The sequence below is a fragment of the Rutidosis leptorrhynchoides genome, chromosome 5, assembly GCF_046630445.1.
Source record: "Rutidosis leptorrhynchoides isolate AG116_Rl617_1_P2 chromosome 5, CSIRO_AGI_Rlap_v1, whole genome shotgun sequence".
Lineage (NCBI taxonomy): Eukaryota > Viridiplantae > Streptophyta > Magnoliopsida > Asterales > Asteraceae > Rutidosis > Rutidosis leptorrhynchoides.
In genome coordinates, this window is record NC_092337.1 from 329,012,306 (window position 1) to 329,036,986 (window position 24,681).

The window sequence follows — 24,681 nt, forward strand, 5'->3', positions numbered from 1 at the left end:
ATGTAGAACCATAAACTAGTAAGTTTAGATTCTTGTTCTTGGTTCTTCATCAAACAAAAGATGGAAGTAACCAAGATTACATGAAGATACAAGTTAGAAAACTTGATCTTTAACATAAACAAGTAACAAGTAAGTAAACAACAAACAAAGATCAAGTAAATGATGATGAAGATAGCGGTTTTTAGAGAAAGAAAAGAAGAGAAATAAAGTCTTGTTACTTACAATATTTGAGAGAAAAATGAGAGAAAATGAAGTGGTGTCTGAATGTATGTGTAAAAGTGAAGTGTAATACTAGCAAATAAGTACCACAAAAAAAAAATTTGATCTCCCTTTTACCCATGGTGGCCGACGGTTTCAAGGCTCCCAAAGGGGAAGGTTGAAATGTCCCGTTCTTATTGATTAAAAACGTTCCATATTAATTGATTTCGTTGCGAGGTTTTGACCTCTATATGAGACATTTTTCAAAGACTGCATTCATTTTTAAAACAAACCATAACCTTTATTTCATAGATAAAGGTTTTAAAAAGCTTTACGTAGATTATCAAATAATGATAATCTAAAATATCCTGTTTACACACGACCATTACATAATGGTTTACAATACAAATATGTTACAACAAAATAAGTTTCTTGAATGCAGTTTTTACACAATATCATACAAGCATGGACTCCAAATCTCGTCCTTATTTAAGTATGCGACAGCGGAAGCTCTTAATAATCACCTGAGAATAAACATGCTTAAAACGTCAACAAAAATGTTGGTGAGTTATAGGTTTAACCTATATATATATCAAATCATAATAATAGACCACAAGATTTCATATTTCAATACACATCCCATACATAGATATAAAAATCATTCATATGGTGAACACCTGGTAACCGACATTAACAAGATGCATATATAAGAATATCCCCATCATTCCGGGACACCCTTCGGATACGATATAAATTTCGAAGTACTAAAACATCCGGTACTTTGGATGGGGCTTGTTGGGCCCGATAGATCTATCTTTAGGATTCGCGTCAATTAGGGTGTCTGTTCCCTAATTCTTAGATTACCAGACTTAATAAAAAGGGGCATATTCGATTTCGATAATTCAACCATAGAATGTAGTTTCACGTACTTGTGTCTATTTTGTAAATCATTTATAAAACCTGCATGTATTCTCATCCCAAAAATATTAGATTTTAAAAGTGGGACTATAACTCACTTTCACAGATTTTTACTTCGTCGGGAAGTAAGACTTGGCCACTGGTTGATTCACGAACCTATAACAATATATACATATATATCAAAGTATGTTCAAAATATATTTACAACACTTTTAATATATTTTGATGTTTTAAGTTTATTAAGTCAGCTGTCCTCGTTAGTAACCTACAACTAGTTGTCCACAGTTAGATGTACAGAAATAAATCGATAAATATTATCTTGAATCAATCCACGACCCAGTGTATACGTATCTCAGTATTGATCACAACTCAAACTATATATATTTTGGAATCAACCTCAAGCCTGTATAGCTAACTCCAACATTCACATATAGAGTGTCTATGGTTGTTCCGAAATATATATAGATGTGTCGACATGATAGGTCGAAACATTGTATACGTGTCTATGGTATCTCAAGATTACATAATATACAATACAAGTTGATTAAGTTATGGTTGGAATAAATTTGTTACCAATTTTCACGTAGCTAAAATGAGAAAAATTATCCAATCTTGTTTTACCCATAACTTCTTCATTTTAAATCCGTTTTGAGTGAATCAAATTGCTATGGTTTCATATTGAACTCTATTTTATGAATCTAAACAGAAAAAGTATAGGTTTATAGTCGGAAAAATAAGTTACAAGTCGTTTTTGTAAAGGTAGTCATTTCAGTCGAAAGAACGACGTCTAGATGACCATTTTAGAAAACATACTTCCACTTTGAGTTTAACCATAATTTTTGGATATAGTTTCATGTTCATAATAAAAATCATTTTCTCAGAATAACAACTTTTAAATCAAAGTTTATCATAGTTTTTAATTAACTAACCCAAAACAGCCCGCGGTGTTACTACGACGGCGTAAATCCGGTTTTACGGTGTTTTTTGTGTTTCCAGGTTTTAAATCATTAAGTTAGAATATCATATAGATATAGAACATATGTTTAGTTGATTTTAAAAGTCAAGTTAGAAGGATTAACTTTTGTTTGCGAACAAGTTTAGAATTAACTAAACTATGTTCTAGTGATTACAAGTTTAAACCTTCGAATAAGATAGCTTTATATGTATGAATCGAATGATGTTATGAACATCATTACTACCTTAAGTTCCTTGGATAAACCTACTGGAAAAGAGAAAAATGGATCTAGCTTCAACGGATCCTTGGATGGCTCGAAGTTCTTGAAGCAGAATCATGACACGAAAACAAGTTCAAGTAAGATCATCACTTGAAATAAGATTGTTATAGTTATAGAAATGGAACCAAAGTTTAAATATGATTATTACCTTGTATTAGAATGATAACCTACTGTAAGAAACAAAAATTTCTTGAGGTTGGATGATCACCTTACAAGATTGGAAGTGAGCTAGCAAACTTGAAAGTATTCTTGATTTAATGAAACTAGAACTTTTGGAATTTATGAAGAACACTTAGAACTTGAAGATAGAACTTGAGAGAGATCAATTAGATGAAGAAAATTGAAGAATGAAAGTGTTTGTAGGTATTTTTGGTCGTTGGTGTATGGATTAGATATAAAGGATATGTAATTTTGTTTTCATGTAAATAAGTCATGAATGATTACTCATATTTTTGTAATTTTATGAGATATTTCATGCTAGTTGCCAAATGATGGTTCCCACATGTGTTAGGTGACTCACATGGGCTGCTAAGAGCTGATCATTGGAGTGTATATACCAATATTACATACATCTAAAAGCTGTGTATTGTACGAGTACGAATACGGGTGCATACGAGTAGAATTGTTGATGAAACTGAACGAGGATGTAATTGTAAGCATTTTTGTTAAGTAGAAGTATTTTGATAAGTGTATTGAAGTCTTTCAAAAGTGTATAAATACATATTAAAACACTACATGTATATACATTTTAACTGAGTCGTTAAGTCATCGTTAGTCGTTACATGTAAGTGTTGTTTTGAAACCTTTAGGTTAACGATCTTGTTAAATGTTGTTAACCTAATGTTTATAATATCAAATGAGATTTTAAATTATTATATTATCATGATATTATGATATATTAATATATCTTAATATGATATATATTCATTTAAATGTCGTTACAACGATAATCGTTACATATATGTCTCGTTTCGAAATCCTTAAGTTAGTAGTCTTGTTTATATGTATGTAACTCATTGTTAATATACTTATGGAGATACTTACTTATCATAACCTCATGTTAACCATATGTATATCCATATATATATCGTCATGTCGTTTTTACAAGTTTTAACGTTCGTGAATCGCCGGTCAACTTGGGTGGTCAATTGTCTATATGAAACATATTTCAATTAATCAAGTCTTAACAAGTTTGATTGCTTAACATGTTGGAAAAATTTAATCATGTAAATATCAATCTCAATTAATATATATAAACATGGAAAAGTTCGGGTCACTACAGTACCTACCAGTTAAATAAATTTCGTCCCGAAATTTTAAACAGTTGAAGGTGTTGACGAATCTTCTAGAAATAGATGCGGGTATTTCTTCTTCATCTGATCTTCACGCACCCAGGTGAACTCGGGTCCTCTACGAGCATTCCATCAAACCTTAACAATTGGTATCTTGTTTTGCTTAAGTCTTTTAACCTCACGATCCATTATTTCGACGGGTTCTTCGATGAATTGAAGTTTTTCGTTGATTTGGATTTCATCTAACGGAATAGTGAGATCTTCTTTAGCAAAACATTTCTTCAAATTCGAGACGTGGAAAGTGTTATGTACAGCCGCGAGTTGTTGAGGTAACTCAAGTCGGTAAGCTACTGGTCCGACACGATCAATAATCTTGAATGGTCCAATATACCTTGGATTTAATTTCCCTCGTTTACCAAATCGAACAACGCCTTTCCAAGGTGCAACTTTAAGCATGACCATCTCTCCAATTTCAAATTCTATATCTTTTCTTTTAATGTCAGCGTAGCTCTTTTGTCGACTTTGGGCGGTTTTCAACCGTTGTTGAATTTGGATGATCTTCTCGGTAGTTTCTTGTATAATCTCAGGACCCGTAATCTGTCTATCCCCCACTTCACTCCAACAAATCGGAGACCTGCACTTTCTACCATAAAGTGCTTCAAACGGTGCCATCTCAATGCTTGAATGGTAGCTGTTGTTGTAGGAAAATTCTGCTAACGGTAGATGTCGATCCCAACTGTTTCCGAAATCAATAACACATGCTCGTAGCATGTCTTCAAGCGTTTGTATCGTCCTTTCGCTCTGCCCATCAGTTTGTGGATGATAGGCAGTACTCATGTCTAGACGAGTTCCTAATGCTTGCTGTAATGTCTGCCAGAATCTTGAAATAAATCTGCCATCCCTATCAGAGATAATAGAGATTGGTATTCCATGTCTGGAGACAACTTCCTTCAAATACAGTCGTGCTAACTTCTCCATCTTGTCATCTTCTCTTATTGGCAGGAAGTGTGCTGATTTGGTGAGACGATCAACTATTACCCAAATAGTATCAAAACCACTTGCAGTCCTTGGCAATTTAGTGATGAAATCCATGGTAATGTTTTCCCATTTCCATTCCGGGATTTCGGGTTGTTGAAGTAGACCTGATGGTTTCTGATGCTCAGCTTTGACCTTAGAACACGTCAAACATTCTCCTACGTATTTAGCAACATCGGCTTTCATACCCGGCCACCAAAAATGTTTCTTGAGATCCTTGTACATCTTTCCCGTTCCAGGATGTATTGAGTATCTGGTTTTATGAGCTTCTCTAAGTACCATTTCTCTCATATCTCCAAATTTTGGTACCCAAATCCTTTCAGCCCTATACCGGGTTCTGTCTTCCTGAATATTAAGATGCTTCTCTGATCCTTTGGGTATTTCATCCTTTAAATTTCCCTCTTTTAAAACTCCTTGTTGCGCCTCCTTTATTTGAGTAGTAAGGTTATTATGAATCATTATATTCATAGATTTTACTCGAATAGGTTCTCTGTCCTTCCTGCTCAAGGCATCGGCTACCATATTTGCCTTCCCCGGGTGGTAACGAATCTCAAAGTCGTAATCATTCAACAATTCAATCCACCTACGCTGCCTCATATTCAGTTGTTTCTGATTAAATATGTGTTGAAGACTTTTGTGGTCGGTATATATAATACTTTTGACCCCATATAAGTAGTGCCTCCAAGTCTTTAATGCAAAAACAACCGCGCCTAATTCCAAATCATGCGTCGTATAATTTTGCTCGTGAATCTTCAATTGTCTAGACGCATAAGCAATCACCTTCATTCGTTGCATTAATACACAACCGAGACCTTGCTTTGATGCGTCACAATAAATCACAAAATCATCATTCCCTTCAGGCAATGACAATATAGGTGCCGTAGTTAGCTTTTTCTTCAATAACTGAAACGCTTTCTCTTGTTCATCATTCCATTCAAATTTCTTCCCTTTATGCGTTAATGCAGTCAAGGGTTTTTCTATTCTGGAAAAGTCTTGGATGAACCTTCTGTAGTAACCAGCTAGTCCTAAAAACTGGCGTATGTGTTTCGGAGTTTTCGGGGTTTCCCACTTTTCAACAGTTTCTATCTTTGCCGGATCCACCTTAATACCTTCTTTGTTCACTATGTGACCGAGGAATTGAACTTCTTCCAACCAAAATGCACACTTTGAAAACTTAGCGTACAATTCTTCCTTCCTCAATACTTCTAACACCTTTCTCAAATGTTCACCGTGTTCTTGATCATTCTTTGAGTAAATAAGTATGTCATCAATGAAAACAATGACAAACTTGTCAAGGTATGGTCCACACACTCGGTTCATAAGGTCCATGAACACAGCTGGTGCATTAGTTAAACCAAACGGCATGACCATAAACTCGTAATGACCGTAACGTGTTCTGAAAGCAGTCTTTGGAATATCATCTTCTTTCACCCGCATTTGATGATACCCGGAACGTAAGTCAATCTTTGAATAAACAGACGAGCCTTGTAGTTGATCAAATAAGTCGTCGATTCTCGGTAGTGGGTAGCGGTTCTTGATGGTAAGTTTGTTCAACTCTCGGTAGTCGATACACAACCTGAATGTACCATCCTTCTTCTTGACAAACAAAACAGGAGCTCCCCACGGTGATGTGCTTGGTCGAATGAAACCACGCTCTAAAAGTTCTTGTAATTGGCTTTGCAGTTCTTTCATCTCGCTGGGTGCGAGTCTGTAAGGAGCACGAGCTATAATATTTCGCGTTCAAACTTTTATACAATATTTTACAAACTTACAATACCGCTTATTTTACATAAAGCATGAAATATAGCACACAATAACTTTGATACAAGATAGTTGTGAAGATAATTCTAGCTAGTACACAAGTCGTTCAGCAAAGGCAATAAAGACACGTAATTCATACGTCCAGAAACAAGTCATGCATTCTGGTTTTACTAGGACTACTTCCCATCCTTGGTCTTGTGCAACATAACCGTTATGACCGTTGATAAGACAGCGTGTTGTAACGTCGTCAAAGGGACGAGGGTTACGTAATATCCAACAGTCCCGTAACAATCTAAAAACCTCATTTCTTACCCCAATTACCGACTCCGTCACTTGTGGGAACGTTTTGTTTAATAGTTGTAGCCCGATGTTCTTGTTCTCACTTTGGTGAGAAGCGAACATTACTAATCCGTAAGCATAACATGCTTCTTTATGTTGCATGTTAGCCGCTTTTTCTAAATCACGAAGTCCAATATTCGGATATATTGAGTCAAAATAATTTCTTAACCCATTGCGTAAAATAGCATTTGGGTTCCCCGCAATATATGCGTCAAAGTAAACACATCGTAACTTATGGGTTTCCCAATGTGATATCCCCCATCTTTCAAACGAAAGTCTCTTATAAACCAAGACATTCTTGGAACGTTCTTCGAATGTCTTACAAACTGATCTCGCCTTAAATAGTTGTGCCGAGGAATTCTGACCGACTCTAGACAAGATTTCATCAATCATGTCTCCGGGTAGGTCTCTTAAAATATTGGGTTGTCTATCCATTTTGCGTTTTTATACTGTAAAATAGACAAGAGTTAGATTCATAAAAAAAATACTTATTAATACAAGCAATTTTTACATATATCATAAAGCATAAGCACACTACATTACATATATTACACCACATGAATACAACTATCTTATTCCGACTCGCTTGTTTCTTCTTCTTCGGTTTTGGTTCGTTTTGCCAAGTTTCTAGGGATATATGATTTTCCCCTAATACGAGCCGTCGTTATCCACATTGGTTTAGAAAAACCTGGTGGTTTAGAGGTTCCCGGGTCATTGTTACAACTTAAGGACTTCGGGGGTTGACGATACATATAAAGTTCATCGGGGTTGGAATTAGATTTCTCTATTTTTATGCCCTTTCCCTTATTATTTTCTTTTGCCTTTTTAAATTCAGTTGGAGTAATTTCTATAACATCATCGGAATTCTCGTCGGAATCCGATTCATCGGAGAATTGGTAATCCTCCCAATATTTTGCTTCCTTGGCGGAAACACCATTGACCATAATTAACCTTGGTCGGTTGGTTGAGGATTTTCTTTTACTTAACCGTTTTATTATTTCCCCCACCGGTTCTATTTCTTCATCCGGTTCCGATTCTTCTTCCGGTTCCGATTCTTCTTCCGGTTCTGACTCTTCTTCCGGTTCCTCTTCGGGAACTTGTGAATCAGTCCACGAATCATTCCAATTTACATTTGACTCTTCATTATTATTAGGTGAGTCAATGGGACTTGTTCTAGAGGTAGACATCTATCACATAATATCAAACGCGTTAAGAGATTAATATATCACATAATATTCACATGTTAAAAATATATAGTTTCCAACAAAATTTGTTAAGCAATCATTTTTCAAGTAAACACGGTCGAAGTCCAGACTCACTAATGCATCCTAACAAACTCGATAAGACACACTAATGCAAAATTCTGGTTCTCTAAGACCAACGCTCGGATACCAACTGAAATGTCTCGTTCTTATTGATTAAAAACGTTCCATATTAATTGATTTCGTTGCGAGGTTTTGACCTCTATATGAGACATTTTTCAAAGACTGCATTCATTTTTAAAACAAACCATAACCTTTATTTCATAGATAAAGGTTTTAAAAAGCTTTACGTAGATTATCAAATAATGATAATCTAAAATATCCTGTTTACACACGACCATTACATAATGGTTTACAATACAAATATGTTACAACAAAATAAGTTTCTTGAATGCAGTTTTTACACAATATCATACAAGCATGGACTCCAAATCTCGTCCTTATTTAAGTATGCGACAGCGGAAGCTCTTAATAATCACCTGAGAATAAACATGCTTAAAACGTCAACAAAAATGTTGGTGAGTTATAGGTTTAACCTATATATATATCAAATCATAATAATAGACCACAAGATTTCATATTTCAATACACATCCCATACATAGAGATAAAAATCATTCATATGGTGAACACCTGGTAACCGACATTAACAAGATGCATATATAAGAATATCCCCATCATTCCGGGACACCCTTCGGATATGATATAAATTTCGAAGTACTAAAACATCCGGTACTTTGGATGGGGCTTGTTGGGCCCGATAGATCTATCTTTAGGATTCGCGTCAATTAGGGTGTCTGTTCCCTAATTCTTAGATTACCAGACTTAATAAAAAGGGGCATATTCGATTTCGATAATTCAACCATAGAATGTAGTTTCACGTACTTGTGTCTATTTTGTAAATCATTTATAAAACCTGCATGTATTCTCATCCCAAAAATATTAGATTTTAAAAGTGGGACTATAACTCACTTTCACAGATTTTTACTTCGTCGGGAAGTAAGACTTGGCCACTGGTTGATTCACGAACCTATAACAATATATACATATATATCAAAGTATGTTCAAAATATATTTACAACACTTTTAATATATTTTGATGTTTTAAGTTTATTAAGTCAGCTGTCCTCGTTAGTAACCTACAACTAGTTGTCCACAGTTAGATGTACAGAAATAAATCGATAAATATTATCTTGAATCAATCCACGACCCAGTGTATACGTATCTCAGTATTGATCACAACTCAAACTATATATATTTTGGAATCAACCTCAACCCTGTATAGCTAACTCCAACATTCACATATAGAGTGTCTATGGTTGTTCCGAAATATATATAGATGTGTCGACATGAGAGGTCGAAACATTGTATACGTGTCTATGGTATCTCAAGATTACATAATATACAATACAAGTTGATTAAGTTATGGTTGGAATAGATTTGTTACCAATTTTCACGTAGCTAAAATGAGAAAAATTATCCAATCTTGTTTTACCCATAACTTCTTCATTTTAAATCCGTTTTGAGTGAATCAAATTGCTATGGTTTCATATTGAACTCTATTTTATGAATCGAAACAGAAAAAGTATAGGTTTATAGTCGGAAAAATAAGTTACAAGTCGTTTTTGTAAAGGTAGTCATTTCAGTCGAAAGAACGACGTCTAGATGACCATTTTAGAAAACATACTTCCACTTTGAGTTTAACCATAATTTTTGGATATAGTTTCATGTTCATAATAAAAATCATTTTCTCAGAATAACAACTTTTAAATCAAAGTTTATCATAGTTTTTAATTAACTAACCCAAAACAGCCCGCGGTGTTACTACGACGGCGTAAATCCGGTTTTACGGTGTTTTTTGTGTTTCCAGGTTTTAAATCATTAAGTTAGCATATCATATAGATATAGAACATATGTTTAGTTGATTTTAAAAGTCAAGTTAGAAGGATTAACTTTTGTTTGCGAACAAGTTTAGAATTAACTAAACTATGTTCTAGTGATTACAAGTTTAAACCTTCGAATAAGATAGCTTTATATGTATGAATCGAATGATGTTATGAACATCATTACTACCTTAAGTTCCTTGGATAAACCTACTGGAAAAGAGAAAATTGGATCTAGCTTCAACGGATCCTTGGATGGCTCGAAGTTCTTGAAGCAGAATCATGACACGAAAACAAGTTCAAGTAAGATCATCACTTGAAATAAGATTGTTATAGTTATAGAAATGGAACCAAAGTTTAAATATGATTATTACCTTGTATTAGAATGATAACCTACTGTAAGAAACAAAAATTTCTTGAGGTTGGATGATCACCTTACAAGATTGGAAGTGAGCTAGCAAACTTGAAAGTATTCTTGATTTTATGAAACTAGAACTTTTGGAATTTATGAAGAACACTTAGAACTTGAAGATAGAACTTGAGAGAGATCAATTAGATGAAGAAAATTGAAGAATGAAAGTGTTTGTAGGTGTTTTTGGTCGTTGGTGTATGGATTAGATATAAAGGATATGTAATTTTGTTTTCATGTAAATAAGTCATGAATGATTACTCATATTTTTGTAATTTTATGAGATATTTCATGCTAGTTGCCAAATGATGGTTCCCACATGTGTTAGGTGACTCACATGGGCTGCTAAGAGCTGATCATTGGAGTGTATATACCAATAGTACATACATCTAAAAGCTGTGTATTGTACGAGTACGAATACGGGTGCATACGAGTAGAATTGTTGATGAAACTGAACGAGGATGTAATTGTAAGCATTTTTGTTAAGTAGAAGTATTTTGATAAGTGTATTGAAGTCTTTCAAAAGTGTATAAATACATATTAAAACACTACATGTATATACATTTTAACTGAGTCGTTAAGTCATCGTTAGTCGTTACATGTAAGTGTTGTTTTGAAACCTTTAGGTTAACGATCTTGTTAAATGTTGTTAACCTAATGTTTATAATATCAAATGAGATTTTAAATTATTATATTATCATGATATTATGATATATTAATATATCTTAATATGATATATATTCATTTAAATGTCGTTACAACGATAATTGTTACATATATGTCTCGTTTCGAAATCCTTAAGTTAGTAGTCTTGTTTATATGTATGTAACTCATTGTTAATATACTTATGGAGATACTTACTTATCATAACCTCATGTTAACCATATGTATATCCATATATATATCGTCATGTCGTTTTTACAAGTTTTAACGTTCGTGAATCGCCGGTCAACTTGGGTGGTCAATTGTCTATATGAAACATATTTCAATTAATCAAGTCTTAACAAGTTTGATTGCTTAACATGTTGGAAACATTTAATCATGTAAATATCAATCTCAATTAATATATATAAACATGGAAAATTTCGGGTCACTACAAAGGTTACATGCTAACTTTCAAACATGGGAGAAAGGTGAGAGCTTGAAATGGTATTAAAGCTAAATGGTATGGGAAAGTGGTGTAAGTATACATGTAACTAGTCTCCTCATGTCACTAACTAATCTAGTTTTGTCTTTTACTAGTAACAAAATGGGCTCCTAATTAATCCATCAAGAGAAGTAGGGTGGGCTTCCAAGTCCATTAACATGAGTCCAAGTCCAAGTAATCAACAATTTAAATAAAAGCCCAAGTAATTAACTACTATCATTAGTTAATTAAAATGACTAATAATAATTAATCATGAATGTAAATAATATTCGAAAATATTATTCGTGAAAAGTACGTGTGTCACAAAGACAAGTCGAGACATGTAAAGTCAAGTATGGTAACAAGTAAATGTATAAAAATACATTCATTAAAGCGTAAGTATTAATGATAAATATTATTAATAAAAGTTGGAAAAACCAGGGTCGTTACACAAGCACTTCCTGACTTTAAATTGCACAACATACTCGCCCCCTCCCCTAATGCGGATGTGACCACGAGCTTAAAATTTCAACTTGATAAACTTGGATTTATTTGGAATATAATTGTTTCCTTGTTTATTCAGCAATCATCTTCTACATTAGAAGGATGTGTCAAGAGTGCATCAACTGGTAATGCTTTTGAATTCCCTGCTATGTATAGAAGAACCAGCTTTGAAGTCAGCTCCTTACTCAACAAATGTCCCAAGGCTAGCTTACAACAATCGAGGCAGCATCAAGAGGCTAATAATCGGCAGCTTTGGAGTCCACCAGAATGAAGAACAACCTAATTTGAGATCCTTTCAGTTTGCGTTTTGATTAGAATCGTGGGTATTGAACATCAAATTGATCTTGTACATGGATCTGTTCTTCCTAACAAAGCAGCTTATCGATGTTCTCCTCATGAAGCAAAAGAATTAGAAAAACAAGTTAATGAGCTAGTTGCAAAGGAGCAGCAGATCACCATTGATCAGCTTGCAATGGAGTTGTCTCATTCTCCTACACTTCAAATGTCTAATCAAATTAGTGAGGTAACAGTTTCATTTTGCACCGGTTGTACTATGTTCAATTGAAGATGCTTGTTTTGATGATGTTTCATGTGATATCTATCATATGAATATTAATCATTCAATGGTAGAAAGACCATGGTTCATTGATAAACTTAATTGTCTTGATTATCACTTGAATACTTACCCATTTGATGAGAAAGGGTTGGAGCCCAATCTTTTTGTACCTGACTTGGCTATCATTTCTAATGAACCTAGTTCAAGTAATGTCTCCTTTGAACCTGATCAGGGTGATATATCTTATGAATTTGATTCAGAAGACAATAATTTTTTTGCTGATTTGGTTACCAATTCAATTCAATCCAATTTGGGTGAATCTAATTTGGGTGATGATTCTTTTGAGTCTTATTTGGTTACTGATGCTGTTGAACCTGATTTGGGTGATAGTTTATTTGAATCTGGTTTGGCTGCTACTTCTCTTCAATCTAATCTGGTTGCAACATCTATTGGATCTAATTTGACAGTTCTCATTAAAGATTTTGATACAAAGTTGTGTAATCAGATTCCAAGCCTAGTATATTCTTCACTTGCTGAATTTATTGAAGATTCCTGTTTTTGGCTTGTTCATCAAAGTGGTATCATGATACCTATGTTATGTGTTTGCTGGTTATTTTTCAAAGTTGACGCCAATAGCAGCCACCGATGAACAAAAATTAAAGAAGGGGGTAATTGGAAGATCAGATGCAAGATGAAGAGTGGACAGAATCTGGTTGATTGGATGGTGCTGTTAATTGTTAAGTTTCATGCTGACCGTGTGGAGCTTTATAAGGATAATGGCTACCTTAAGAACTTGAGGACAAGTGCTAAATTAGAAGGGGATAATGATGCGGATGTGACCACGAGCTCAAAATTTCAATTTGATAAACTTAGATTGGTATATAATTGGATCCTTGTTATTCATCAATCATCTTCTACATTAGAAGGATGTGTCAAGAGAGCATCAGCTGGTAATGCTTTTAAATTCCCTATGATGTGTAGAAGAACCAGCTTTAAAGTCAGCTCCTTACTCAGCAAATGTCCTAAGTATAGCTTACAACAATCGAGGCAGCATCAAGAGGCTAATATTCCATGTGGGCAGCTTTGGCATCCGCTAGAATGAAGAACAACATAATTTGGGATCCTTTCAGATTGAGTTTTGATTCGAATATAATCTACTCAGATTGGATGGATATTTTAGAGTTTATTTGCAAGAATAAAGTTTCAAAGTTTTTGATGGCTAACCAGCTCAGAAGACAAACCAGCACGGGTTGTTACAAATCAATGTTAATGCAGCTTTAAACGAATATCAGGTTAAAATGGGTTGAAGACTAAGCTCATTTAGCTGGGTTTGATCTGTTTAAGATTACTCAGCATTAAAGGGAAAGAAGATGGTTCATCTAAAGAGTGAGCTGTTATAAAAGAAGAGCCATCACAAAGAAGAGCCAGCACAAAGAAGAGTCAGCACAACTTTGAATCAGCTCAACGAAGGGCCAACAATAAGTTGAAACAGCACAACGTTGAATCAGCTCAATGAAGGGTCATCAACAAGTTGAACCAGCACAACGTGAATGATCAACGAAGAGCCAGCAATAAGTTAAGCCAACTCAACAAGAGCCAGCTCAAAGAACATATGATTAACTTTCAGCTTTAAGGTTACTTAAGAGGCAGCTTCAAATGAAGTTAGTTCGACTAGCAGATGAACCAACAAAATATGCTAGTTTAACCAGCAGAAGTTGTTAGTTCAACCAGCAAGAAAAACCAGGATAAGTTGTTAGTTCAACCAGCACGAGGTATCTTTAGAACCAGCACGTAAAAGTGATAGCTCAACCAACATGAGTTTTACGTGGTCTACAAGCTAAGCACTACGCATGATGAAAGCTAGTTCACTCAGCTCTTATAATTAATGTTGGACCAGCACTGATCTTTGATGCTTAATCAACTTTGGAAGTTAATTATCACCAATATTTGAATGCTCAGACCAACCAGCTCGAGACGTTGATGCTCAACCAGCTTAAAACATTAAAGTTAAACCAGCCAGCTTTCAACGATGAAGACTAACCAGCTTGACAATCTTCCATGAGCACTTATACTTTGAAAATGTTCGAAACTATTACCATTCAATAAACTAGCTCAAGTCATGTGCTTAACACGTGGGTGGCTCTTCTACAATGTTGGGTTGTCTATGGAAGATTCTCACCTATCATTGGCTGCTTTTTATCATGGAAAGAACATTACAAAGTGGCAGGCTTTTTCAGATTTTGTCTTTAACTCTTGTTGGCTAATTTGTAAATGCTTGTCCTTTTTGTCTCTTTTTCCTTTTTATGTTTTGTATTATTTAGAATTAGCTGTTATGTATTCTCTATAAATTGAGGTTGGTTATCAATTGTAAAACTAAGTTGACGATGAATGAAAAAGTTTGATAGAACTTCTATTTACTAAAATCTCTGTGTCTTCAAGAATCTTTGATTCCGGTGACTACGAGTGGTTTCTTTATCAGTGTTTGTGGTGTTTCTTTATCAAACATTGTGGTGAAATCCCAAATCTTCAAGTCTGAGTTTGTAGTTGTGGTGGAATCTTTATCAACTATAATCGAGGGTGTGGAGTGTTTCTAGATTGCTGATTGTGGTGGTATCTTTATCAGCTAGGAGTTTAGATTCTCAAATCTTCATTTCATTCTCTATAATTGTGGTGCTTTGCTTTATCAGTTGTGGAGGTGATTTGGAGTGTTTCCTTGATCCTAGTTGTGGTGGCTTTGCCTTTATCATTTGGGGTTGAGATTCTCTATCTTGGTTACTTGTTATTGAGTGTTTACACTCTGTTTTGTTGGGTTTGCTGTTCAAATTGTTCAGATTTGTTGGAGAAGAAAGTTTTGAGTGAAAATGCGTTTTTAAAAGTTAAAATTACTCATCATCCCCCATCACCACTTCTTTGATAAGTGTAGTGAACATTGTACACGCCTGTTTGCACGTTATAGCATATTGTTGTGTAGGTGGCTGCTAGATTTTCACGATCTTGATATTGTGACCATATAGTCTTGGATAGTGGTGCACTCCATTCGAGTGCATTTTTTTGTTGGTTGAAGAAGTGCTCTCTTGTGTAGTGAAAGATATATTCAAACTGAATTTCAATTTGAGCATTGTATTATATTTTACACCTAATCCACAAAATAGGATTATTGTGTCGGACAGACTTGCTCAATCTAAATTTCAATTTGAGCATTGTATTGTGGATTGTTTCAAGCCAAAAAATACATTAACCCTTATATACTAAGAGTAATGCCCAAATGTGTAGTTTCAATTGTTTCCGATCATTAACCCTTATACACTAAGAGTAATGCCCAAATGTGTAGTTTCAATTGTTTCCGATCGTAGTTTTGAATTTGTGTTCACACTATAATCGGTCCCTCAACTTCCGCTCAATTTACACAACAGCCCCTCAGGTTTACACTTTTTCAGGGGTAGAAAGTGTAAACATCTAATTTTATTAAAATGAAATAAACTAATTCCCACCCGATTTATAATGGGTCCTATCTTCTCGCTCGGTGCGAGTTAAATTTTTCCGAGACCACCGTTCAACTCGAAAAAGTCTCACCAACCCAATGGGACTAACTATACGCGAAACGGACACTTTTTAAAAAACGCTTAACACAATGACAGCCCGTATCTTTCTGTTCGCCGCAAGTTAAATTTTTCCGACAGCACCCTCACACTCAAAATTTTTTTATGAACAAAACAAAACTAACTACGTTCGAAACGGACACTTTTTTAAAAAACGCTTAAGACAACGACATCTAAAACGGCGCTTAAGACATGGGGTGTTTCCCCCCTGTAAATACACAACGCTACATTAAATATGAATACACAGGCCGAAAGCCCCCGCCGCATCGCGCGGGCCGGATCCGGACTAGTTGTTTCCAAAGAATGATCGTCGTAAATTTCAGTCAGACATACATTGCCAAAGAACTCATTCCACATAATCATTTTCAATGTACAAGATTTTGGATCGGCACCCACATATCGGTAAGCCATTTCGTTTAACGTCATACAATTAACTTTTTGGTATAGTGAAAAAGTTATTCCAAGTGATGTATCATCACCACTTAGCCAACTATTTCGAAATGCAATTCCACCACCTCCAAACAAAATGAACCATAAATCCACAAAATTCAGCCATTAAATGTAATGAGTTTAGTGTGTTTAGTGTTTTTGAAGATTAACTTATTAAAGAAATGTTGAATGGTTTTGGAGATTAAATGAGTTTATTGTGCTGAATACATTCAACGTATGAACTCTATAAATAAAAGAAAATTATGTTAATTCAAACTAAAATTGAATTACAATAATACACTGGGATAGGGTTGCAGCCTTGCAGCAATAGTTCGGCGACAATGGATTAAAATTCAGAAAAGTACTGAAACTGACGTTAGGAATGCCGGTTTCAGTACAATTAGCAAAAACTAGGTCAGACTTAAGATAATTAGGGCACATGTAGGATAAACCGGCATTAGAAACGCCGGTTAATGATGACATAGACAAAATCGACATTCCCAATGTTGGTTTACTATGTTTATAATTTTTTCTTTCAAAAATTAGATTTGTAAAACACTATTAAAAAATCACTGTAAAAAAAAATCATTGACATCGTTGGTAGAGTTGCACCCAATGAAACAATCACTATTGATAGAGTTAGCACCCAATGAAACAATCACTCAAGTAGTTGATACCTTAATCGAAAATCCATCTTTAAATCTGAAACCTTCTTGATCATTCTGTTATTAGTAGACCTAATAACATCCACTTTTTCAAATACACATTTAGCAAATGCAATTTAGTTATATATTAAACTAATGATTTGCATGTGTAAGTTCTTTTAGTCAAAGCATTGGGTAGCTGTCTTTGATGTGTCGCTATATATGCATAAATATGTTACATTGTTACTAGTTATGCTATGCTCTATTAACTCTTTGCTATATTTAATTACACATATTGAATCGCCTTTAGAGCAGGAGTGTCAACTCCAAATCAGTGATCTCATCAAAGTTTCTGATGGGGTGTGCCGTCGGACAGCTTCTGTTATTCTTAACGCTGTTCTGCAACGTTTAGCGCACAACACTGTTGTTCGTTTTCTTTTTTTTTTTTTGATCGGTTAGAAACTATATTTGTGAGCTCGTTTCAACTCGAAAACGGTGTCAAATAGTGTCCACCTTTTCAAACACTTAACACTATCCAGAATTCTGTCACCGCCCATTTCTCGTGCTCTTAGATTGAACATGTATCATATCATAAATCATAAACACGTTTTAAATTTAATTAACCCATGAGTTAGTTAATTAAAGATCAATTTCTATATGAACATGTAAATCCATTTATCCCCAAAATTTGAGTTTCATTAACTTAGATATACTTATACATAGTCTAACTGATACTTTATTTCCTTAACCTTTTCTATACTTTTTCTTTGGTTATCTCAAAATGTTTAGCCAGTGAGGTTATACCATAGATTATAGCATGGGTCTTTTCTTACACTTTCTGAACACCTTACCAAAACCATCTTAAAAATGATTATCATACTTATATAAAATTATAAATGAAAAATGAATACTCCTTTATATGGAATATAGATCATACCAAAAACACATTTCAAATTTAATAAGCCCATAGTTTAAAGTGACCTGCTATATACTTACTCTTTAAGTGCATGACTTCATGAGTTTCTTACTTCTCAACTAACCTTTCCATAATACTATAAAGAAAACCATAACAACACTTCTTTAATCTCTTGAACAATTTTACTATAGATCCTCGGCCTAAATAATGTGACTCCTGTGTATCTATATAAAGTTATAAACCAACATTTATCAACATCAACTCTCACACTCTTAACTGTAATCTATTGTACGTTTCTTTAAATTGCAAAAGAATGACAGTTGAAGAAATGAGGGCTGCTGGTGTCGAAAAAGCTAACATATTTGCTCTTGGAAAAGCATTTCCTCACCAGCTTGTTATGCAGGATCTACTTGTTGATGGTTATTTTAGAGACACTAATTGTGATGACCCTGAACTCAAACGAAAGCTCACCCGACTATGTAAAATCCGTCTTTTCATCTTTTCCTATATATTTTTTGGTTTTCTACATCCCTTTAACAAGTTTTTACAAAAAAAATTTTACTTATAATTATAATTACAATAATGTTTGAATAATGTATAAAGCGATAAAGTTTCCCAGTTCGGGTTACCCTAGGGCGAATATTTTTACTCTAGTGTACGCTTAAACAGTTTAATCTGTGACTGTTTCCAAACCCTTACCACCACGAGTTTTAATTGAACATGGGACCTATTGCAAGGATCAAGTTACTAATCAGTGGGCTATTAGTGTTGGTTTACGTATAAATTATATTATTGTATTAAATTTATATATATATATATATATATATATATATATATATATATATATATATATATATATATATATATATATATATATATATATATATATATATATATATGGCTATTAGTGTTGGTTTACGTATAAATTATATTATTGTATTAAATTTATATATATATATATATATATATATATATATATATATATATATATATATATATATATATATATATATATATATATATATATATATATATATATATATATGAACCAAATGGCTAGGAGTAGTGATTTCTACCATGGGTCCAAACGGGCTTAGCTTGGCCCATTTCGGCTTCATACAAAAAATGTTACTTCTGATTTTTTTTATTTAATTTGTATATATAATAGGCAAAACTACAACTGTGAAAACAAGGTATGTGGTTATGTCACAAGAGATACTCAACAAGTACCCTGAGTTAGCACTTGAAGGCCTCCCAACAGTGAAGCAAAGGCTTGATATATGCAACAAGGCTGTAACACAAATGGCTATTGAAGCCTCACAAGCTTGCATTAAAAAATGGGGACGGCCCGTTTCTGATATTACCCACTTGGTATATGTTTCCTCTAGTGAAGCTCGACTCCCGGGAGGTGATATTTACTTAGCTAAAGGGCTTGGGCTAAGCCCAGACACGAACCGTGTCATGCTTTACTTCTCGGGCTGCTCAGGAGGTGTAGCCGGGCTTCGTGTTGCCAAAGATATAGCCGAAAACAATCCAGGAAGTCGAGTTTTGTTAGCAACATCAGAAACTACTATTATTGGGTACAAACCTCCAAGTGTTGACCGGCCTTATGACCTTGTTGGGGTGGCACTTTTTGGAGACGGTGCTGGTGCCATGATAATTGGGTCAAAGCCCGTTGGGCCTGAAAGCCCGTTGTTGGAGTTGCATACTGCCATACAGAATTTCTTGCCTGATACCGAAAAGGTGATTGATGGGAGACTGACTGAAGAAGGAATCAGCTTCAAATTAGATAGAGAACTCCCTGAAATCATAGAGAATAATGTAAAGGGGTTCTGTGACAAGTTATTGGGCCAGTTTGGGTCCAAAAATATGTGCTATAATGATTTCTTTTGGGCTGTGCATCCTGGTGGACCGGCTATATTGAACAGAATTGAGAAGAAATTTGACTTATGGCCTGAAAAGTTGAGTGCAAGTAGAAGGGCATTGGCAGATTATGGAAATGCAAGTAGTAATACTATTGTTTATGTGTTGGAGTATTTGATAGAAGATAGTTTGAAGAGGAAGAATGAAGGGAAAGATGGTGGGCTTGAGTTGGGCCTGATTTTGGCTTTTGGGCCTGGTGTTACTTTTGAAGGGATTCTTACCAGGAACTTAACTGTGTAAGATATTCGAAACTGGTTCCGAAAGGTTTTGCGTTGAATTGCCTAGTAACTTATTTACTGTTTAGTTTGGAACTAAGTTCGGTTAATTTAATTTCTATAGATATAGATATTACAAATAATAGTCTCTTTATGAACGAATTTGCTCATCTGTTATTGTAAATGGGATCAAAATTCACCCTTAGAATAATGTTTACAATTTTTTATTACCAAATTTACAGCTATCCACCAATTCATATTAAATAATCAATCATTACCCGTAAAGCCGGAAGGTAAATACTTAAAACCTGAACATGTATCATCATAAGGTAAGAATGTGTAAAAAGACTAAATTAATCCTATGATTATCGGGTTAGATGACTCTGTAAGGCAGACATAAAATAACTTGACCTCCAATATCACTGCAATGATAACAAATAGAGCACAAAATGATCTCTTCATAAATTATCATTAGTGCCTATCCATTTGGTTATTGTACCTTATGTTTTGATCATCTTTTGCCCATTGTTTCTACTTCTTAGACGGTTAGTGCATAAACGTTAGACCCTCGTTCATTTGGAGTTAGTACGAAATCAATGTTATATTGTTAGAGTCCATCCGTACGGATAAGATTTACATCCGTATCCATATTTTTATTTAGGTTCATTCATATCCATCACGAAGCGGGTGCATCGGGTGAATATCCAATGAATCGGGTAGCCATTGTCATCCCTACTTGCAACTCGTACCACGCAACAAGCAACAAGCTCAGTGCGTAGTGCTTGTGCGAGTTCCGGGTTACTACAAAGCGTAGTTGGTTATGACCAAAGCACCACGTACAAGCGCGACCCAGCATGCACCGTGTGTGGTGCATGTGGTCAGATAGCAACTGCGAAAGATGATCGCGTAGGTGGTTAATTCTTCGTGGGTGATCCCAACTAACTCTTGTCAAAAAAAAATAATAAAAAAAATAAGAGTCGGGCAATTTCAAATTTTTTAGGAAATACTGGTATTATTAAAGGGCTGATGATATATCCACTCCTTAAATTGATAGATCCACTTAAAATATCTAATTTACCCTTAAATGATGTATTGTACAAGCTTTATGTTGGAATTTACTTAAGGGTATTCCCGGAAGATTGTAGGAAATTATTGTGGTTCTATCCAAAATAAGATTGGAAATATCACTGCACTAAATTATTAAAGAACTAAAACCTGGACCAATTTACCTTTTTTTTCTTAATTAAAACCTGGGCCAAACAGAAACTTACCCAAACAAAATAGCCCCAAAACATAACTGACAAATCCGGGTTCCCGTCAACCTTCATCACAATTTTTCCGGCGAACACCAATTGAAACCTAGAAAGGAAGATGTCGGGCATGGGTGACGGGTACGTGGGCACCGCCCAAGACTCCGTCAGGATCCGAAGACTCGAGAAACAACGAGAAGCTGAACGAAAAAAGATCCAAGAACTCAAATCTAAAAACGCTAAAGCCCAATCCGGTCTTCTTCAATTCGGATCCGGTACCTCCGAAGTAAGCACCTTTCTTCTAATTAATATCAATCTGTTTATTGTATATTTATTAAAATTGTTGCTGTGCACTAATTTTTATCTACTTACAATATAACCTAAATTAGCTAGCAGCTCTAACGTGCCCTAATTTCATTTATTTACTCACAAGTTAACCTAATTTTGTGTATGTATTTATCTATTGTTGATTAGTTGCTTATGAGATATTTTAATTTTGAATTAATTTGATTAGATTCTTGAGACTGCGTTTAAGAAGGAAACTGTTGGGCTGGTTACAAGGGAGCAGTATGTTGAGAAGGTGGATCACTTATTTTAATAATTTTTCTTTAATTCTTTTTTAAAAAAAAATGTGAATTGTGGTTTATGCTCTGTTTATATTTGTAATACAGAGGGTTAATATTCGAACGAAAATTGAAGAAGAAGAGAAAGAGAAACTTCAAAAGCTACAACAAGAGTCAGTATATATATCATCATTAGTAGTTATATACTTATATTTATCATCTTTTGTTGATTATATATATTAAATTTTATTTGTATCATGTTTTAGGGAGGAGGAACTTCAATTACAAAAACTGAAAAAGCGGAAAATTAAGGCTAACCCAAAGCTTTCTTTTTCGGAAGAAATCGAGAATGGAGAAGAGGAAGAAGAGGATGCGGAAGAGAGTAAGTATAGTTTTGTTTTCTAAATTTTTACGAGTTCGTTACTGCATCGTTTGGCTACTAGTTAACTTTGTGTGTTTTTGTGTATCCAGAAAATAAAGAAGCAAATGTCGTTAGCCGAAGAGGATTTGGCAAAGATCCGACAGTAGAAACTAGCTTTTTACCCGACAGGTTTAGCATATCTCTCTAACTTTTTTTAAAAATTAGATTTTTTTATTTGTGGTTTCTATAAGCTGATTAGTTGTCGCCATGTTGGTGTGAAGCATACTCCTTCAGTGAAAGGGAGGCAGAGGAACAGGCCGAGCGTGAACGGTTGCGGAAACAATGGTTACGTGAGCAAGAGCAAATTAAAAGTAATATAATATTTTATGAACTTTTATAATAATGTATGTAATTGTTATAACCTGCAATTTTCTGAGTTTTTTATTTATTTAAATTGCAGATGAGGCTCTTGAAATCACGTACAGTTATTGGGATGGTGCAGGTCATCGACGAGTGATGCAGGCATGTATTACGCAAATTTTTTTTTTTTTTTTATTTTTTTTTATTTTTTATAATTATGTATTGTTACCAGAAACAGCTGATCAATATTTACTGGATGATTTTTTAGGTTCGTAAAGGGGATACGATTGGTGAGTTTCTACGAGCTGTGCAGCAGCAACTTGCACCTGAATTTCGTGAAATACGAACAACTTCAGTTGAGAACCTTTTATATGTGAAAGAAGATCTCATCATTCCACATGTATGAAGTCTTTTATTTGCACAATGTTGATTTTTCTATTTATTATTAGAGAATTAATAATTAATAATTTATAATATCCTATTTCTTTGATCTTAAAATGGTTGTGTATTTTCAGCAACACAGTTTCTATGAGCTGATTGTGAACAAAGCTAGAGGAAAAAGTGGGCCAGTATGTTTAACTTTCTTTGTTAATATTTTTCTTTAGTATGAATTGTGTACTAATTTCAATAAACTTATGGACACTTGTCTTATATTCACAGCTTTTCCACTTTGATGTGCATGAAGATGTTCGAACAATTGCAGATGCAACCATAGAGAAGGATGAGGTTATAGTTTTTTTAGTTAGCTGTTATTGTAATCTATTATTGTAATTGTATAACTATGTTTAGACAACTAAATTTGTTAATTTATGTCTGTTAAATAGTTAAATTTATATTTTATGTTGATTTTGATGCTCACCTTATTGCCCTTATTTGATAGTCCCATGCTGGTAAAGTCGTTGAGAGGCACTGGTACGAGAAGAACAAGCACATATTTCCTGCTTCAAGATGGGAGGTACGCTTTTTTCCTTTTTTTGTTTGTTTTCTATTGTTTATGTTGATAAAGTGAATACGGCTGAATCATTCCACTATAAACTACTCGACATTTGATAATAAGATATAACCTTTGATTAGGTAAATATGGTTTAATAATATGGTCTTAATAAATTAGGTTGCGATTTTATTTTAAAAGCGAAAAACAGAGTTTCTACATTCAAATAGACTATCACACTTAACTATTGTGTTGCTTTGTGGTCTACAATTGCAGATATATGATCCAACCAAGAAGTGGGAGAGGTACACTATCCATGGGGACTAATTAGCTTTCTAAGGTTATCTTAGCCTTTCAACGAGTGTTTTATGTTCTCTAAGATTTATGTCAAATTTCTGTTTGTTACTTGTTCCCGCTTGCTTTTGAATTTCACACTATTTGTTGCAAGATTCTAGCAGCAATTCGCGCTCTCTTAAATATTTAGTATGCAGGAATATTAACCCTACAGATGATACGACTATACTTTTTATGAGTTTCATCTTTTTTGGTGTTTGAGATGTTCAAATCTACCAAATGCTACTTTTACTGCATGCTTGCAAAGCATACATCATAGTTTCCAGGATATGGTTGATGGACATGTTATTTATATTTCCTTTTTCAATGGTAAACATGAGCTGTCTTTCAAACAGATTTGTATACATCGTGAGATGCTAAAAGATTCGTTAAAATGTGTCAAATGCAACAACAACAACAACAAAACCCAATACCACATAAGTGGTGTATGGGGGAGGTGAGATGTCGACAATCCTTCCCCTATCCGAGAATAAAGACAAGTCAGTTCTCTATCCAGAGTCGAACACTCTCAAAAGTAGAGAAAGTCATCCCTCTCTCTATTCGACGGATAAAGAGATCGCTTCCGAGAGGACCTCCGGCCTTTAAAATGTGTCAAATGCCTTGATACTAAATAAATTTA

The 24,681-nt window shown here is 34.4% G+C and overlaps 2 protein-coding genes across 2 annotated transcripts; both read left to right on the top strand.

Annotated features, from left to right (window-relative positions):
• The first annotated feature begins 18,457 nt into the window (after positions 1-18,457).
• Positions 18,458-20,268, top strand: LOC139848226 (type III polyketide synthase B). The gene is made up of 2 exons (XM_071837955.1): positions 18,458-18,584; positions 19,274-20,268. Exons 1-2 carry the CDS (start codon positions 18,503-18,505, stop codon positions 20,266-20,268), a joined length of 1,077 nt encoding a protein of 358 aa, XP_071694056.1. The 5' UTR covers positions 18,458-18,502.
• A 1,223-nt stretch (positions 20,269-21,491) lies between these two features.
• Positions 21,492-24,347, top strand: LOC139847209 (protein XAP5 CIRCADIAN TIMEKEEPER). The gene is made up of 12 exons (XM_071836850.1): positions 21,492-21,779; positions 22,008-22,073; positions 22,165-22,229; positions 22,323-22,438; positions 22,528-22,606; positions 22,712-22,788; positions 22,878-22,939; positions 23,046-23,177; positions 23,293-23,346; positions 23,438-23,503; positions 23,658-23,732; positions 23,985-24,347. The coding sequence occupies exons 1-12, from the start codon at positions 21,615-21,617 to the stop codon at positions 24,033-24,035; spliced, it is 1,008 nt and encodes a 335-aa protein (XP_071692951.1). The 5' UTR covers positions 21,492-21,614; the 3' UTR covers positions 24,036-24,347.
• The last annotated feature ends 334 nt before the right edge of the window (positions 24,348-24,681 follow it).